Source organism: Eschrichtius robustus, chromosome 2, assembly GCF_028021215.1.
Source record: "Eschrichtius robustus isolate mEscRob2 chromosome 2, mEscRob2.pri, whole genome shotgun sequence".
NCBI lineage: Eukaryota > Metazoa > Chordata > Mammalia > Artiodactyla > Eschrichtiidae > Eschrichtius > Eschrichtius robustus.
In genome coordinates this window covers 18,124,965-18,145,023 of record NC_090825.1, presented here as the reverse complement: position 1 = coordinate 18,145,023, position 20,059 = coordinate 18,124,965, and the positions used below count along the sequence as shown (strand labels likewise).

General features: G+C 33.9%; 1 protein-coding gene across 1 annotated transcript in view; it reads left to right on the top strand.

Moving 5' to 3' along the window:
• CDH12 (cadherin 12) overlaps nucleotides 1-20,059 on the top strand; it is a 415,721-nt gene that overhangs the window by 326,387 nt on the left and 69,275 nt on the right. The window contains exon 5 of the mRNA XM_068535175.1: nucleotides 9,000-9,167. Within this exon, the coding sequence (XP_068391276.1) occupies nucleotides 9,000-9,167 (168 nt within the window). The remainder of the gene's footprint in view (nucleotides 1-8,999; nucleotides 9,168-20,059) is intronic.

The following is a 20,059-nucleotide window of genomic DNA, read 5'->3' as shown; positions in this document are numbered from 1 at the left end:
GAAAAAGAAGGGAAGGTGTCTAGAGATTGGTGAGGAGGGAGGTTTTTAGTATTAGGCTTCGCTTACTGAGTTGCAGTGATTAATTCCATAGAGTAGATGAGTTTATATACTCAGAATAAATGTGGCAGAAGAAGGATCAAAGATTTAATATTGGAAAAATAACTATAGACGGAGACTGTACCTAACTAAAAAAGCAAGATAAAAATCATACAAAGGTGAATCGAAGCATAAAGCGTGGGTGCAGAATATAATTGCTTTGGTCAAATTAATACTGGACAGACAACAATTATATGAAGGGTTTACTTGCCCTCCCCTTGATTTTACTTGTTCAATATCAACTTTAGATAAATTCTAATGCCTTCAGAAAGTATCATTTTACAGAAGAGTATGTATATTCATAATATGTCTTTTCTAATTGTGTATTTATATTTTTATATCATGCTTATTATTTAGAACTGAAGGTGAAACAATTCTGGCATGAACTATGGAATAGATTTTTTGAAGCATTGATTTTCACTGGAGACAGAAGTCTTGATACTAACAATGCCCCAGACCACTAGACAGGAAAAGAGTGGCTGGTGAGGCACTTCATTAATAGAATGATAACTAGTTCTTCATGCACAGAAACCATTAAGAAGACTTTTTGTCAAATTTATCACCTTGTGGTAGATAAGAATAAATCAAAACTCAAGGATAATTGCAATTTCTCAGAAATAGCCCCCATTTGTTCCAGCCATATAGTTTCCTTTTATGATTCCTTTTGCTGTTATTAAATAAAATGCATGAAAAACTAATATTATCTAAAATTTTCCACATTTGGGTGTAGAAACCAGTTTAAAATAATTTCTAAAGGAAGAGTCTCATCAAAACTTCTGGTGCCTAAGTATTTATGAAGAGATAAATATAACTATTTAGTATTCATTTGGAATGAGAACGTATTTTTAAAGGTTTTCATTGACATTGCTGTCTGACAAACATTCCTAGCATCTCTATCCAAGGTATAAATATGGCAGGTTTATTTATAAATAATATAAATTGATGCAGTCTATGAAATAAGCCCCTAATTGACTTTAAAATTGGCTAATTTGGCTTACCTAAGAGAATGCTTACTGTAACTTAAAATTTGCATGCATTCATGTATATGCCTCAAATGATTATTAAATATTTAAAAAAAACAGAAATGTAGATACATTTATAAAACATTAAATAACATTGATCCTTATTATACTTAATGTTTATAAAACACTAAAATATTTGTCATATTGACATATTATGTTATTATATATATTTTACACTTAATATTTATGATACACTAGAAAAACACTTATAATCTATAAAATGTTAAACAAGAGGCATTGCAATATTTTATTTGATGCATGAAATTGAGAGGCTAAATATTTCCAGAGCATTGATAATAGAATTATTTCATTTAGGAAAACAAACATTATTATAAACGATTGATCTCATGACTTAATTTACATTTAAAATTCTTTTAAAGTATTTGAAATTTTCCCTAAACGATTTTAAAATCTAGTCTGAGTTGGATAACTAGATATTGCTATTTGGTGTATCATGTGGTGATGATATTTTGATTTTTCTAAATAATCTGAGCTCTATCTGAGAAGCGTTATATTGATAATACTATTTTATCTCAACATTTAAAAAAATCTATAAACTTTAAATTGTTCTGTCATGGTAAAATATATGTAACAGAAATTTTGCTATTTTAACCATTTTAAGTGTACTAGTCAGGGACATTATGTACGTTCACATTGTGTAGCCATCACTACCATCCATCTCCAGAACTTTTTCATCAATGCCTTTTTGTTTATGTGCACTGTCAAAAGTGCATATTTATGTCTTTATGTTATGTATTCACATGTGCATTTTTAGGATTCATATGAAAACAATTGAATGAGAATGGGATTGCATGCCTGAGTTACTTTCTTTTTTTCTTTTATCCACTATCCTGATATTTCATGCTCTATGATTCTGTCCTAGCTTCTGTCTGGGAAATCTGATGAAGTGCTGAGAGAACTGACACTTTCTCAAGATTTTTAGTTCAATTATCACCTTTTGATTAGAGATTATTTTCTTCAAGCTTACTTCCCAGATAAAACCTCATCCACCCTGACTGATATTTATTCTTTTCAGTTTTTTAAAAAAAAAATGTGTTAGTGTTTTAAAGCCCCATAGTAAAATTAAAGCATGGGTCAGACTTTATATTTTGAGCTAATTCTTTATATAAACTACTATGTACATATTTACAATGTTTTATGGCCTGAGCATGCCTTTGACTTTAATTCAGAGAAAAGTCTTACATGATTTAGACACTTCAGTCAGTGCTGGTGAGATAAAGACAGAAGCTCTTTTTTTCTTCAAGAGTGAAATAGGAAATAGACAATTATTAAGATTAAACAACACGTGCCGTTACCACTTTTGTAATATTTTACATATATGCAGTAAAATTACATGACTAAAAATGTACTGCAGACAATGGTTTCCTTGTATTCTGCCTTGTCACACTTCACGAGGACCCTGTGTGAACTCCACTTGCCTTATTTTAGAAACCATGGAATGCACACATCTGCAGATAGAACTAAGACTATTTGGTCTTGAAAGGAAAATACTCCAGGGGGATGTGATACACGCCTTTCGGAAGTTGTAGAGCTGTCATGTAGAAGAGGAGCTAGTTGTATTCTCTGCTGCTCCAGAGGGCTATCAATGGCATGAATTACAGGAAGAAAGAATTTTGATTTCATTAAGAAAAAAAGATGTTAATGATTGTCCATAAATAAGAGGGGCAGGCACCTCATGAGATTGTGAGCTTCATATTACTGGAAGAGTTAAAGCAGGTAATGAGTGATAAGCCAGTGGTGCTGGATTTGGGTATGGATTTCCTGGATTTGGGTAAATTGATGCACATTTACTTATAACCAATGACCTGGCAGGTCCTGTGCTACCAGGATACTGAGATGCATCAAGCCGATCCTCAAATAGATCCCCACCTACTTGGGGGAGGACATCAGGTCCTCAGAAGATTACATTTGGGTTTTCTAGGATACTGCTCTATGATACATAGTGTGTCTACTAGGCACTAGATATAGACTCATGAAAGCGGGGAAACTCCCAAGAAAAGAACTTTTGGGGAAGTGACTTCTAAATCTTAAAGAATAGTTAAGGCATGTTATAGGTGCAAAGTCGGACCATACTATCTTTAAATTTTCTTCCTACCCAAGATAACCTGATAACTCTTCCTGTCATCAAAATACATTATTGGCAACAGTTTTTTAAAAAGTATACACTTTATCTGTGTAGTCATGAACACCGTATTTTTAATAAAGCTTAGGAATGTACTAGCTTTTAAAAAAATCTATTACAGAAGCAATAGGAAACTAATTCAGTATAGAATTTCAGTTAGAATGACCAATACAGTCCTATGAAGATGACTTTGATGACAGATATGAAGGAAGTAGAGCAGCTGTTTATGGTTACATTTTGGAAAGAACATTTCCAGCAGAGGGAAGAGAGGGTACAAAGCTCTAGTGAACAAAGGAGGGAGTTGTGGAAGATAATATCAGAGAGTTAAGATCAGGGAGTGGGAAGATGGAGATTATGTGAGGTCTTTAATCTGAGCGACCTGGATAATCTCTGAGGATTTCTGATTGGAGGGGCTCTGTGACCGCTTCATGCTCAGACCTAACCACTGTGACTGCTCTTTTGAGAACAGACTAGCGGTCTAGGTCTCCTCTGGACTCTAATCCTCAGTGAATGGAGAATGCAGCCATTCATCCATTGTTCATTCTACCTTTCTGTATCTATCTCTACCTATGTATATCTATCTATCTATCCATCCATCCATCCACCTAATCTATATGAATAGTCTCAAATTAATAATTAGCATTTTTCCAGCTTTATTGAGATATAATTGGCATACAGCACTGTGTAAGTAAGTGGTATACAATGTGTTGATTTGATACACTTATACATTGCACAATGATCACCACCATAGTGTTAACCACACCTCCATGAGGTCACAGAATTACCATTTCCTTTCCATGATAAGAACTTTTAAGAACTACTCTCTTAGCAACTTTCCAGTATATAATACAGTAATATTAACTGTAATCATCATGATATACATTCTATCCTTATAACCTATCCACCTAATAACTGTAAGTTGTGCCTTTTGAACAGAATCTCCCCATTTCCCCCACCCCACAGCCCCTGGTAGCCACCAACCTACTCTCTGTTTCTATAAGTCCTCAAGTTTCATCTATGTTGTTGCAAATGGCAGGATTTTTTTTTCATCCTCATGTCTGAATTATTGAATTATAATTATTGAATTATAATTCCATTATATCACACCTTCTTTATCCAATCATCTGTTGATGGACGCTTCTGTTGTGTTCATATCTTGGCTACTGTGAATAATGCTGCAATGAACATGGAGCACAGGTATTTCTTCAAGATCTTGTTTTCACTTTCTCTTGATACATGCTCAGAAGTGGAATTGCTGGATCATATGGTAGCTCTATTTTTTACTTTTTTTTAAGGAACCACCATACTATTTTCACTTTACATCCCTACCAACAGTGCACAAGGGTTCTCTTTGCTCCACATCCTTGCCAATACTTTTTATCTCTTGCTCTTGACTTATTGATAACAGCCATACTAAAAATCATAAGGTGATATGGATCTCATTGTAATTTTGATGTATGTACATTTCCCTGACGATTATTGATGTCAAGCACCTTTTCATGTAACTATTGGCCATTTGTATGACTTCTCTGGAAAAATTTCTATTCGGTTTCTCTGCCCATTTTTAAGTAAGATTTTTTTTGTTTGTTATTGAGTTGCATGAGTTCTTTTATGTTATGGATATTAACTCCTTATCAGATACCTGATCTGCAAATAGTTTATCCCACTCCATAGGTTGCCTTTTCATTTTTATCTATTATTCCTTTTGCTATGCAGAAGCTTTTTAGTTTGATGTAGTCTTACTTGTTGATTTTCAAGATGCCTTCCCAGAGAGTTTATTTATCTTTGAAAACCACCAGCTCACTTCTCTCCCACTCTGTGGTCTTATTTTATACCATCCCTCCCAACAGTGGTATGCTGCAGCCACATTGACCTCCAAGTTCTATTCTTGTATGCTTTGAAGAAGTAGTGCTCTCATCCTTTTCATCCCTGGGATACTCCTCCCTGGGTTCTTTCTAAGTCGGCCTCTTCCACTTCTCTGGGATTGCAGTCTTTCCTCAGAGAGGACATTTCTGATACTACCTTCAAGAGGACTTTCTTTCATTCTCCTCATAACACCAATCACCATCTGAAATTAGCTTAATCATTTAAGAGCTTCTTTATGACCTCCTCACCACTTTACAGGAACACATACCCATTAAATGTACATTCCATGAAGGAACCTTATAGAGAGACTCTATCAATTATTTTCCCAGATGAAGACAGATGATATCCAGTTGGGCAATTTGAGATTAGTTTAATAAAATGACTCTTTATTAAAGTGCAAGCAGACTGTAGGGAAACCATAAGGGATAAGGCCGAATCTGGAGAAGAAATAAGAAGTGGATGCAGTTACCACACTGGGTATGAAGGAATGAGGGTGTTCTAGAGACACAGGCAGAGACCATGGCAGGAGAAATTGTGGAATATGGGGGATCCATGGAAAGAAAAACCCAACTTCATTCTCCTTCTACCATCTAATCTCCTGTCAATTGGTCCAGGGCAACCAGAAACCAGAGAGCAGAGAGAAGTCTAGAAAAGTATATATAGTGGAATTGGAGGGGCAGATGGAAGCGTCTTTGCCATTATACCCTTAAACCTAAGAACAGTGCCTGAATGAAACATATTTTAGTACAAGTGTTGACTGAATCTATTGTCCCATGTTTCAATCCTGCAGTTAAGCACTCAATTCAAGAAAAAACTCAGATAAAACCAAATCCTCGATTATAACATGTAATATTTCATGATTTTTCATGTATAGTATTGCATTATTTTCATCTCAAAAAGTTTTCATCAGCACATCTAACCCATTTTTATGAAATAAGCTGAGATCCACCAAAACTAAGGGACTTGCCTATAACACCAAGGTGATTGAAAAGGGAGAATATATCCCCTGACAGATTAGTATACTTTGGTACTATAAGGTTTTATAACCTTAATTTAAGGTTATAACTCTCTCAACCACATATTTCCATTCATATTGGCAGAAATAAAATCTATTTTTCTCATTCTTAATTTTGCTCTAATTATCTTGCATATGTTGGAAAGTTCATCAGGTACAAGACCATACGAGTATTCAATGTAAACTTGCTTATCTACTCTCTTCTTTCCAAAAAATAGGATTTATTTCATAATTATTTCAAATTAATTAAAGTTTGTGGTATCACTACTGTGGAGTATTTATACTGTTTTATAAAATGCATGTTTTTTCTTTTTAATCTTAAACTATTATCATACAAGTTTGTTGCTGTATCTTTATATACAAATGCTGAAAAATAGAGATGGATACTTGAACCTAAATCTAAGATCTGAAATGACAGAATGTAGCAATTCCTTCGGCTGGTTACATTTTGCTATGGAAGCACTTTAGTCCAGTCCTTTTCAAGTTTCCTCCTTGCTCAAGACCAGGCAATCCATTTTCATTTGTTTGGTTTTAAATGTTAGGAAGTTTAGAAACAACCAGTGGCCATAAGAAGAGTAACTTTTTGAATAGGAGATTCCCCGCTGCCCCCCCGCCCCAGGTTTTTTCAATAGACCACAGTATTTAAGGATTCTCTACTCACAGTGAATTTTGTTGTCTGCCTGATTCCCCAGACTCAACTCTAAAAAAATTCTAGAAATGCCATATTTTATTTCTCTGGGACAGTGGTTCCTAATGAAAATGGTGGTGGGAAGGGGAAGCACATCATGGTCATCAGAGGAGATTTCCTTTGAAACTACATACACAACCCTTTCCTCTCTAAATTCTAACATACAGTCTCCCAAAGGCAGCATTACGCTAAAACGATGGCTGGAAGCGGCGGCTAGATCACCTATCAGACACAAAATGGAGGAGCAGTGCAGGGCAGTTAGGGGTATTGATGACAATTATATCAAATCATCAGAAAAGAACTCTAGTCAAATAAGTCTGATAATGCTTATTTGCTCTCTTTTTCATAGAATCAATGTTTTACATATGTATACATATATCATAAAATTTATATATCAAACTTATATTTGTAAATTATATTGAAAATTTTCATACCAGAAATTAAGTGAATGGAGTAAGAAAGATACATATATACTTACTGGAAATGAACTGAGTAAAGATAAATCTGGTCAACAACAGGAAAATACAGTATGAATATGAATTAAACCCAGGCATTTATCTAGAAAATATAAATATTATAAGGCAGGCAGAAGTCATGTAGCTTAAGGCATGTAGGACCAGGCCACTGAGATGCAGAGATGAAGAATCTTAGTTAAGACACTTGGAAATGAAACATCAGAAATCCAAGCTGAAGAAAGGACAAACAGATTGAAGTAAAAGGGTGTCAGCAGCAGTGCATGAATAAAACAGCAGGAGCAAAAAATGGAACTTGCCTTTTTTGCAACGATTTCCTGCCAAAGGCCAAAAGAAATTGCAGATTGTAGTTAAGTCTGAATTAGCAAAAGAACAGCATTAGGTAAGTACAGATAAAATAAGGATGTATATTCAGTTTGTGATTAAGATTCTATATTTTATGTTGACAATTGATATTAAATTTGTTATTCATATATGCCTTATTATTTAAGAAATAATAATATCAAAGACACATGGGTTTAAGACAAATTTTCTGCAATCTCTCCCTAAAATCATTAGGTATAGATTGGAATTTGTTATAAAATTTATTCACAATTTACCTGCAATAAATCCAGAAGGTTTTAGTTGTTACACTATGAATAAATATAAATATAAATACAGACATAAATATAAATATAAATTAGTTCTACACTCAAACACAAGAACAGAAAATGAGTAGGCTATGTAAATATGCATATATATCGTGATTCATGATTATAAATTATTTATAGGGACTTCCCTGGCGGTCCAGTGGTTAAGACTTTGCCTTCCAATGCAGGGGGTGCGGGTTCAACCCCTGGTTGGGGAGCTAGGATCCCACATGCCTCGTGGCCAAAACACCAAAACATAAAACAGAAGCAATATTGTAACAAATTCAATAAAGACTTTAAAAATGGCCCACATCAAAAATAAATGAATGAATAAATAAATAAATAATTTATAGATTCCTTCCTTCATTTAGCCAGTCATTCCACTAGTCAGACGGTCAACACATTCTTATTGAGTTTTTTCTAAATGACAAGCACTCCATTAGAGGTTGTAGTATAGTCACTTGGTGACAAGAGAGACAAAATCCCTGCAATGGCAAAGCTTAATAAGATCTAAGAAAAAAAACCTGTGGCTAATATAAATAAGAGGAATCCTGAAAGACAAAATAAAATACACAAAGGAAGCATTCAAGTGTTCAAAGAAGCATAGTAATATACATGTATCCCCAAAAACAGATAAGAATGAAGAAGATGTCATTCTTTAGAAATCTCACCTCCAGTGTAACCACTTAATTTTTTTACTATATATCTAAAATATATATTGCCTAACAATTTGATTATTTTTTAAAGGTAGGATCATTCTGTATAAATTATGTCTAACTTGGTTGACTCAGTGAATGATGACCATCTTTTAGAGCCAATACATTGTTCCTTAACCATATTCCACAATGCTGCACAGCATTTCACTATATGGCTATTACCACAATATATTTAATTATATCCTAACCATTGGATGTTTTGGGTGTTTCACTTTTTAATACACAGAATTTTTGTTAGCATGTTTTTTTTGCTAATGAATCTAGATAGAATCATTTTCTTGTTGTGGACTATTTTATTTTGGAAAACTCACCGTTTGTGATATTTATCTTTTATTTTTTTCCCCCCTTAAGGTGTTATTAGAACAGCTTTGCCAAACATGGACAGGGAAGTCAAAGAACAATACCAAGTCCTCATCCAAGCCAAGGATATGGGCGGACAACTGGGAGGGTTAGCTGGAACAACAATAGTCAACATCACCCTAACAGATGTCAATGACAATCCACCTCGATTCCCAAAAAGTATGTTCTTTCCTGTTCAGTCGAAATCAGTGCAGCTTTTTAAAAAATGTCTTACATTTCATTGAATGTTACAGGAATTGCAGTAATTTTCCAGACACTTTTTGTCTTTAGGAAGCAGAAGCTAAAAATTAAATGTCCTCAGAATTACATTTTTCCATTAGAATCATGCATAGTGTGATTTTAATAGAAAAAAATATAAATGAGTCAATAATTGTATGAATCTTGTTATCAATTCTTATAAAAGTAAAATATTCACAATAGGTTGGGATCTTGTCTAATTTCTTACTAGTTGAAAAAGTAATATAAATATGAAAAGTACAATGTAATTTAAGATTTATGACATATATGCCACTGTACTATTTGTTATATCATATAATTAGCATAAAATTTTCTGCCTTCACTTTATCAATTATATGTGTTGAATCATTTCTGTATACTTCCCTGGAGATATCAGATGACATTGCAGTGATGCTATTTCTCTACTTTAGTTGTATTTTATTTTAGTTTTGCAGTAGGTGAAAATTGCTACACTTTCTATGATAATAGAATAATTCACACCTATATCTTCTCTGTAACTCTATATTTCTTATTGAAAATGAATACTTCTCACTTGTGTTACAGCCAGTTTTCTTTTGCAGTTATTACATTTAACACCAATAAGTACCTGTTCGATTTCTGGTACATTTTCAAGGATTATAGTTCAGTGTTCCTAGGACTTAGAATACAGAAACTGTTTCTTCCATTGCTTATATAAGTAATTTGATGAAGTCACTAGACACTCATTTGCACGAACAGTTTTAAAAAACAAAACAAAGCAAATCATTTTCCTCTTCTAAATCCAGGAGAGTTTGAGTTTATCTACTAAAGTATATAACAATGAGACTATTTAACTAAATGGAGATTTTATTCCTTTAGCTGTGTGGTTTTACATAATTTACTACTTTGTCATTTTTTTCTTAAAATTATCAACCTATATTTTCTTATGGTAATACCCTTACTTAGTGATCAGAAAGTCAGTGTACTGAACAAATGTTATAAAAGGGGCAATTAGAAATCATCATACTTTAGCAACTGGGATGTATATGACAAATGGCTAGTAAATAATAGGTTATGGCTAATAACACAGAGTCCTAGAGCAACACTTTCCTTGCTTTCTATTCAGGGAAACTGAAAAAATATAAATAAATATTTCAAAGGAGAAAGAAATAATGCATTTGATTCTCTAGAATGTGGCATTAATAAGAACATGTTCCCACCTCAAAAATACTGATTTTTAACAATTTTACTGCTTATTTGTGGCAATCTGTAATAGCTAATTGAGGAGACTAGTTTGAAAGATTGTTCTACTTTTACATAAAAGGTGACATTGTACATTTGAATTCTGTTTTGGATTTGTGCATAAAAAATATGTTCAGTTTAGAGTATAACAAATAGCAGAGATCTTCCTAGGTAGTGTCAGTATTCTTTTTTTTTTTTTTTTTTTTTTTTTTTTTGGCTGTGTTGGGTCTTCGTTTCTGCGCGAGGGCTTTCTCCAGTTGCGGCAAGCGGGGGCCACTCTTCATCGCGGTGCGCGGGCCTCTCACTGTCGCGGCCTCTCTTGTTGCGGAGCACAGGCTCCAGACGCGCAGGCTCAGTAGTTGTGGCTCACGGGCTTAGTTGCCCCGCGACATGTGGGATCTTCCCAGACCAGGGCTTGAACCCGTGTCCCCTGCATTGGCAGGCAGATTCTTAACCACTGCGCCACCGGGGAAGCCCAGTGTCAGTATTCTTATTCACAAGGATGATAGTGAGGTTTTTTTCAGATGAAGAGTATAAAACTCAACCAGTGGAAGGAAACAACTTCTGGGTATGGATGAAGGGTAATTTGCAGAAGTTTGAACAGCCATCCAGACAAATAGGCTGGAGTGCAACAAGGAAATGAAAACATCTTAATGGGAGAGAAACTACAGTATGGTTAGGGAACCAAGATGGCATGCTCAGGTCCCAGGGAGACAGGAAGATCAATTCCAGATCTTATCTAGTGAAAAGAATCTGTACAAAGCAGCAGGCTTGTTTGGAATTTATTAGAAGTTGAATCTGTAGATCTAAGAGTAACTAGATGAGACCCACTAGGAAAGATTATGGGGTTAAGGGCATTTGAACTTTTAGAGCATTTTCATGCTGTGTCAGGAACTTTATCATTTTCATATTTCCTTTCCTCAGAAACACTCTGAGATCTTTATTTTCCACATCTTACTGTTAAGAAAACTGAGACTTAGATTAACCTGCCCAAGATCAACAAAACTGGCAAAGGCTTTTTTTTTTATTCTAAAGTTCAAATTTCTTCTAGTTTAACATATGAAAATGAAAAGATATTCTTTTCTTTTACCTGCCACTCTGAAACCATAGTTTTTAGACACGTCTGCAAAAGAGTCACATGACATATGCTGAATTGTCATCATAAACAGAAATGAGAGGGTAGAAGGAATATACCAAATAGATCACTGTGATCTAATTATTTTCTTCTTGTGTTACATGCATATTCGAAATACAGCCTGAAAGTATAATAGGTGAGAGATATTTTTGAATCATGAGAAAGAAGAGGGTTTTCACATTTTCATGAATAAAAAATTAATCCCCTTGAAATCTTACATGCCTTTGTGTCAAGCCCTTTTTACTGTACTGTCATTTTGAATTATATCCTTCAGAGGAAAAAGACAGAATACATTTATAAACAGAAAATCCACCTCTTTAGAAGCCAGTGCTTTTTCTGCAGGAATATTTCTCACATGGATCAATTAAACTGAAAATATGACATGAAATGACAAACTGAAATAATAACTTTTGAATGTAAAAGTCAAGAAAACATATATTTCATACATAATATAACTTAAGAGAATTTCCCACAGCTAGCTATATTTGTTCATGTCTGTTAAGCAATTATGCTGAAAAAAAATCTTCCTTCAGATGAACTTCATGGCGCTACATTTTTTTCATTGCTTAAAAATGCACAAGATAATTTCTTAAAATTTACTAATCATAATTCTTTTCGGCTTTGTGTGTGTACATATGCATGTGTGACATTGTTAAGCACCCATTTCCATCCATTTTCTTCTATAAATCTGTTGGAAATGAAAATAAAATTAAATGTCATGGCCATTTGTAGGATGCAAGTGTAAATAGTTTGCTGTTTTACTGTTGCAAAATAGATGGTCCCTGAGGCATCAGAATTTCCTGCCAATTTCATTTGATGATGGTGACAATGATATTTACTAATAAGTTACCATGTGTCATGCATTATGCAAACTGATTTGCATATATATTCCCATTTAGCTTTACAATGACTGTATAGTATTTTCTCAATTTTAGAAATAAAAGAACAAGAGTATATTATTAGTAAAAGTTAAGTAACTTGTCCAAGATCACACAGCTCCTAGGTAGGAGAACCCAAGACCTAATCTTATGAAGGGACTTCAGAACTTTTTATCACTTTCCCTCTTAAAAGGCAATTTGCCTTTAATGCCTGTGTTTTACCCCAAAAGTCCTACAGAGAGAACTGTTGACAAACAAAGGAGGGAATACTGTTTCAGAAATAGAAATAATACCAGGCATGTTAAAAGAGCTCTACCTGCAGTCATATAAAAACAAAATATTTTCTTTGTACAATCTTTTACATATAGTCATATAACTTCCATCTACGATAGTCAAGGACATCCGTAGAGGATTTCCATCTGTCAAAATAAGCTACAGCAAAATGCTGATGGTTTCCATTACTTGAATTTTAAATGACAAAACCATCTAACAAGGTGATCTAAATTATACATTATGAGATCAAATCAATTAAGTGATGTGGTTAATTCACATTAGGCAAAATACTTCTCTCACTTGTCTCTTCTGTGTAATAGTTTTGTAATGAATAAGAAAACAACTTAGGTGAAATAAAGCCCTTCATAGTTTACATAAAAAGGGATAATTTGTAGGAAACGTAAAGAAGTGTTTGCTTCTTTTTCCTTTCTTTTTCAATATAATAAGCATTTAAGAGAACTGTTTGTATGGTAAATGGATTCGAATGCAGAAAATAAGACATTAATATTTATTTTAAGACAATTTCTTAGTCATAAATAAAACAGTATTTTAAAGTAAGTCTGTTTTTTGGGAATTCCTTGGCACTCCAGTGGTTAGGACTTCAAGCTTTCACTGCTGTGGCCCAGGTTCAATCCCTGGTTGGGGAACTAAGAAGATCCAGCAAACCAACTGCAGAGCGAGGCCTAAGTAAATTAATTAATAAATAAATAAACAAAATAAAATAAGTCTGTTTTCATCAAATGCCTACCAAACATGTTTATATTGACTGTTTCTAGTTATAGGACAATTGATTCAGTTATAAGTCACTAAAATATTATTTGTACAATAGTTATTTTCTAAAACATATAATTGTATCCAATATTATACCTAGAACCATGAACCCAATTATACCCAGATGGGGCCACAAAGTCTATTTCTCTTTGTTTACCATTTACCATCTTTATACCTGGAAAACTATAAGCTTTGATACTGAAATTTACTTGGTAAAACCATGTAATAAGTCATTCCGAATACAGAATTAAAGAGTAATTGAATTTTGACAGCTACTCAGATCCAGCCTTAGAAAATGTACCATCACGTTCTGCCAGGTGTCCAAAGTTTGATTGTCATGGGGATGACTGAGATTGACTACTAAAGATACAAGTTCATGCGTTAAGTTTATTTTTAGATATAATATTTGTACATATTTATATTTTAATATTTATTTATATATATATAATTTGAGAATTCAAAACTTTATACAGATTTATATATTTATTTAAATAATATCATAGGAGAAAATTTTTCCTGGATTTTGAGTGCCCAAGATATGCCTGAATATGTAAATGTGTGTATGCTGAGAATCACTTCGGTCCTTTTCACAATCTCTTTCTGTGACTGTTAGGAAGTGCATTATGTACAGATGTCTCCTCCCAACTTATCTGGAGACTCTGGCCAAGGGCCTGCTTCCTACCTGCAGATCAAGTACAAATAACTGTTAACACCCTCAGCATGTTTCTAAACGATGTCTCTGAGGCAAAGGTGGAATTTCTGTTCTTATCACTGCCTCCAATATGCTATTTTAGGTGAAAGAATGAGAAAGAGAAGATGGTGGCAATTACTCTGAAAGAATACCAAAAGAGGCATGACTAAAATAATGGGTCTTATGTGAGCTCCACTTCTATTTAAATGAGAATGAGTACTTCAGCTTCACTCAAATATTTGAGGTTGGAAGGGTGGCATGGACCAACTGGTCTGCAAAGTTAACTGTATAGATCAAATGTAAGTTAAGGCTTTCCTTAATTGGAACTGGGTGTCGGTTTTAAATAGTAACAAAAAATTAATATATGAGGGTGTTAATGATATAAATTCATATTTGTTTATGTTTCTCAAACTTAGTACTGGTGCCGATTTGCATCAACTTTAATACACAGTTTAATTCCCATAATTAAATTGTATTTAAGTAATTTCAAACACCTAACACTTTTCTAGCATTCTCTGACAATTTTACTTAGTCTGTGGCTTTTAGGTCAGTACCTCCCAAAGATATGAATATGACAAAAAATTAGATAAGTTGATCTTTGATATTTATGTATGTATGATACATGACAATTAAATATGCTCCTCATTTGGGAGGAAATGTTTAAAAAGCATTAAAAATCATAAATTTTAGGGGTTAAAAAATTATACAAAGTGTTTATATTCAGGTATCTTCCAGTTCTCACATAGAATGTGGGCATGAGTCATATTTCATGACTCTTATTTCTATTCTTGAAAAATAAGCCAAGACACATTATAAAACTAGCTTTTTACTAAGTGGAATAAACACTTCAGGTTTAATTCCCAAATGGGCCTTTGTCTACTTCAATAAAAATAAATAAGAAATAACTGTTTCCTGAAGATAAGACATGCAAATGATAATCTGGGACTTATTCACCAGTAGCTCTCCCAGTGGTTCTCAAATTATATTTGCCTTAGGAATTCCTTGGGATCCTATGTCCCAGTGATGGAAGTTCTGCTACAATTGACGTAGCTTAGATCCAGAAATCTGAATTGTAGGTAAGTGTTCCAGTAGATTGTGATATAGATCGTCTGCAGGGCACAATTTGAAAATCTGTGGTGAAGGAGCAAGTGTTGATTCTCTGAGAAGGCTTTTTCATTATTCATTAACTAGAGGTAATGAGTTAATTATTTTGTACCTCATGAGAATTTTTTGATTCATGCAAAATTCCACCTATTTGGGTGGAGACAGAGTATTAAAATGTAGTCATTTTAAACTAAGTATTTTGAAAGTTAATTTTTTTTTAACACATTAAGCACTCATATACAGTTGTACATCTTGTTTAGAAGTTTTCCAAAGAGTTTACGGATGTCAGATACTGATGTTTGAAGGCTGAACTCAAACTGGATCAAAGTGAATACAATTTGAAGGCAAACTCAGTGAAAAACTTTGCACTCCCAGTTCTCCAATGAGAAGGGATTAGTAAGTTTCACTAGACTCTATGTGGGCAGATGTAAGCAAATGAAAAATAACAGAAACAGAATGTTTAAATAATTTTTCATTGTTATAATTATCATTATTCGCATCATATTGTGCTTTGCTAATGAGTGCATGAGTCCTTTTAAAATAGTGCTGAAACATTTGGATGACTTATTTCGTTCTATTTCCTATGTGGCAAAGTATAAAAGATTGTAGCCTGGTTGCCCCATTGCCCCATTAGCAGGCTTTCAGAAGAATTATGCTTATGAGCTGGATGGCTAGCGACCTTCTTGAGGTGGCAATTATAATCATAATACTATTTTAAACAATTTTACCCAGAGTAAAGGATATACACTATGATTGTTAATATCATTTCCCCAGTTTTCTTAAAATGCTTAAGTTTATTTTATTATTATTTCAGTCTTTGAAAATCACATTATAGTCAATTAAAAATTCCTGCCACACAAATGGGACCTAATGAAACTTAAAAGCTTTTGCACAGCAAAGGAAACCATAAACAAGACAAAAAGACGACCCTCAGAATGGGAGAAAATATTTGCAAATGAAGCAACTGACAAAGGATTAATCTCCAAAATATACAAGCAGCTCATGCAGCTCAATATCAAAAAAACAAACAACCCAATCCAAAAATTGACAGAAGACCTAAATAGACATTTCTCCAAAGAAAATGTACAGATTACCAACAAACACATGAAAGAATTCTCAACATCATTAATCATTACAGAAATGCAAATCAAAATTACAAAGAGATATCATCTCACACCGGTCAGAATGGCCATCATCAAAAAATCTACAAACGGGCTTCCCTGGTGGTGCAGTGGTTGAGAATCTGCCTGCTAATGCAGGGGACACGGGTTTGAGCCCTGGTCTGGGAAGATCCCACATGCCACGGAGCAACTAGGCCCGTGAGCCACAACTACTGAGCCTGCGCGTCTGGAGCCCGTGCTCCGCAACAAGAGAGGCCGCGATAGTGAGAGGCCCGCGCACCGCGATGAAGAGCGGCCCCTGCTTGCCGCAACTAGAGAAAGCCCTCGCACAGAAACGAAGACCCAACACAGCCAAAAAAAAAAAAAAAAGAAATCTACAAACGATAAATGCTGGAGAGGGTATGGAGAAAAGGGAACCCTCTTGCACTGTTGGTGGGAATGTAAATTGATACAGCCACTATGGAAAACAGTATGGAGGTTCCTTAAAAAACTAAAACTAGAACTACCATACGACCCAGCAATCCCACTACTGGGCGTATACCCTGCAAAAACCATAATTCAAAAAGAGTCATGTACCACAATGTTCATTGCAGCTCTATTTACAATAGCCAAGACATGGAAGCCACCTAAGTGTCCATCAACAGGTGAATGGATAAAGAAGATGTGGCACATATATACAATGGAATATTACTCAGCCATAAAAAGAAACGAAATTGAGTTATTTGTAGTGATGTGGATGGATCTAGAGACTGTCATACAGAGTGAAGTAAGTCAGGAAGAGAAAAACAAATACTGTATGCTAACACATATATATGGAATCTAAGAAAAAAAAAAAAAGGTCATGAAGAGCCTAGGGGCAAGATGGGAATAAAGACACAGACCTACTAGAGAATGGACTTGAGGATATGGGGAGGGGGAAGGGTAAGCTGGGAAAAAGTGAGAGAGTGGCATGGACATATATACTCTACCATGTGTAAAATAGCTAGCTAGTGGGAAGCAGCTGCACAGCACAGGGAGATCAGTTTGGCGCTTTTTGACCACCTAGAGGGGTGGGATAGGGAGGGTGGGAGGGAGGGAGACGCAAGATGGAAGAGATATGGGGATATATGTGTATGTATAACTGATTCACTTCGTTATAAAGCAGAAACTAACACACCATTGTAAAGCAATTATACTCCAATAAAGATGTTAAAAAACATTCCTGCCACTTTTACACAATCAAATATATGTATTTATTCATACTTGTTCTTGATTCTTAAGAGATATGAATTGAATAATACTATCTTTACTTTTCTCAGTCAACAGTGCACTCTATAAGACAAATATCTATATGTATAAATATATTACAACCACAGTAAAATTCCATAATAGGAATATGATCAGAATAATTATTGGCATAAATAGGATACAGTTATTAGATCTAGCTGGGATTATTAGGAAATATGAAGGATATAGCATTTAAGAAGAAACGTATAGTAAGAATTTAACAGACTGAAAGAGAGAAGGTTGGTTGCAGAGCACCGTAATCCTGAATTATACACATGTATTTATGTATGTATGTGTGTGCTTTTTTGTAGAGAGGCAATATCGTAAATCGATATGTTTAAAAAATAACTTTGTTAAGTTGGTAAACACTGAAATAGAGAGAAGATGTGGCACAAACCCAGGGCAGTTGTTTGGAATAAACAAACAGAGCCAGAATTGAGAAATACACAGCAGCAGAATGCAAAGGACTTTGTGATCTATTGGATTCAGAGATAAGTAAGATAAAGAGCATGTGAAGAAATTATTTAAGTAGGAGATGGTTTTTCTGTTGATATGCTGAAATTTGAGTGGAAATGAACAAATGATGGCTGAAAATATAGGGAGCCTCAAAGAGAAGTCAGAGTCAAAAAAACATTTCCAAGAGACATTTAATGATAGAAGTGACAAATGAAACTTGAGGCATGGATGGAATTAATCAGATTAAAGAGGGCATAATTCTTTAATTTTGAATGTAAGAAAATCCAGGAGGGTGAATGAACAAATGTATAAGGAGAACCTTAAAAATCACCACCTCAAACCTTTAATACTTATATTTCTGACAATGGTGTATATTTTTAACCACAGTTGTGAAGGTATCCTAAATTCTCATTTATGTCACATGGTTTAAATCTATTTCATATTTGCCTTATTATTGGTCTTAGCATTTATATAGGCAAAGAAATTAGACTTATACAGTATTTATGAGAGTTAAACATGATATAAATAATACTAAAACCATGGAAACAACATATTTTGCACATATCTATCTTATTAACAAATATTGGACACAATAAATTATATCCTTTAATGAATTATGTTTCATGGATTGCTAGTTTTATAGAAAAGTAAATGCAAAAATGGCTATATCATTTTTTGTATGTATAAAGGGGATAAAAAAATTAAACTCTTCCCTCAAGCAGCTCTGTGTATAATGAACAATTATACTATTTGAAGTAAAATGAATGATAGACTTATGCACACAATGATATACAAATGTGTAAGATGGGCACCAAATCATTACAGAGCAGATCTGAAAGGACGTAGAAGGAATTAATATCAATATTGATTTCTGAAACCTCTAAGAAGAGTTAGCCAGTGGAACAGCAAATGTGTACCAAAATATTTTAGACCATTGAAAAAACATAATGTATTATTTAACGAATCATGAAAAAATGGAAGTGCAAAAACAAGAAAAAATTTCATCAAAAAATGACTTGAAGTTGTCCTTGAAAGAATGAAGAATAGAATTTATGTAAAGGGGGATGAGGAGCAGTGGGAAAATGAAAGCTTTTAGGCATAAGCAACAAGATAGGGAAGAGATATGTAGTGTTCAATTATAAAATACAGTCAATTAATGAAAATTTAAACCATTGTATACATACATTAATGCATTAACATATGAATATTTAGAAATAAAATTTGTAGATCAATGAACTTGGTGCTATTGAAAAAATTAATTTTGGTTAAGTTTATTTTCTAGACTAGTCTCACAATGTTTCAAAAAAATCTGTAAAAAATCAAACTTTCGGTTAAATAAGTATTCCCAGGTGAATTTGAATTTCAAACATTTTTCAGGCCTAGTCTGTAAGATGTTGAATATATTTATAATTTATAATAAAACCTCAGATGTGGCCCATTTTTGTGAAATTATCGGGCAATATCAATGAGAATTATCCATCTACTATGTTTTGTTAGGTGGGTCAGAAATTTCATAGACAAGGACAAAAGAAAGGTTTCCATGATTAATGGAGGTTTTAAGGGAATATTCAATGTACTCCATAAAATGAATGTACAACGGAAGGTTATTGATGCACTTGAAACGTTGTGCACTCTTGCCAAGATCTACATCATGTTTACTATGTAATGGAAGTAGTGGTTATATAAATCACATATATTAAAAATACATATTTTTGAGAATCAGGAACACTTTTTATTCTGACAATCATTAAGTAATATAAATGGGTTTTTGTTTCATAGTTCGTTTGGAATTGGTTTGGTTGGAATTTTCAATACTGGCAAGTGAATGACGAGACAGGGAAAGCCTGTCAAGCCGTCCATTTCCAAACTGAAGCCGCATCTGCACTGGCCCAGTTTGGCTTGGGGGTGGACTGACAGAC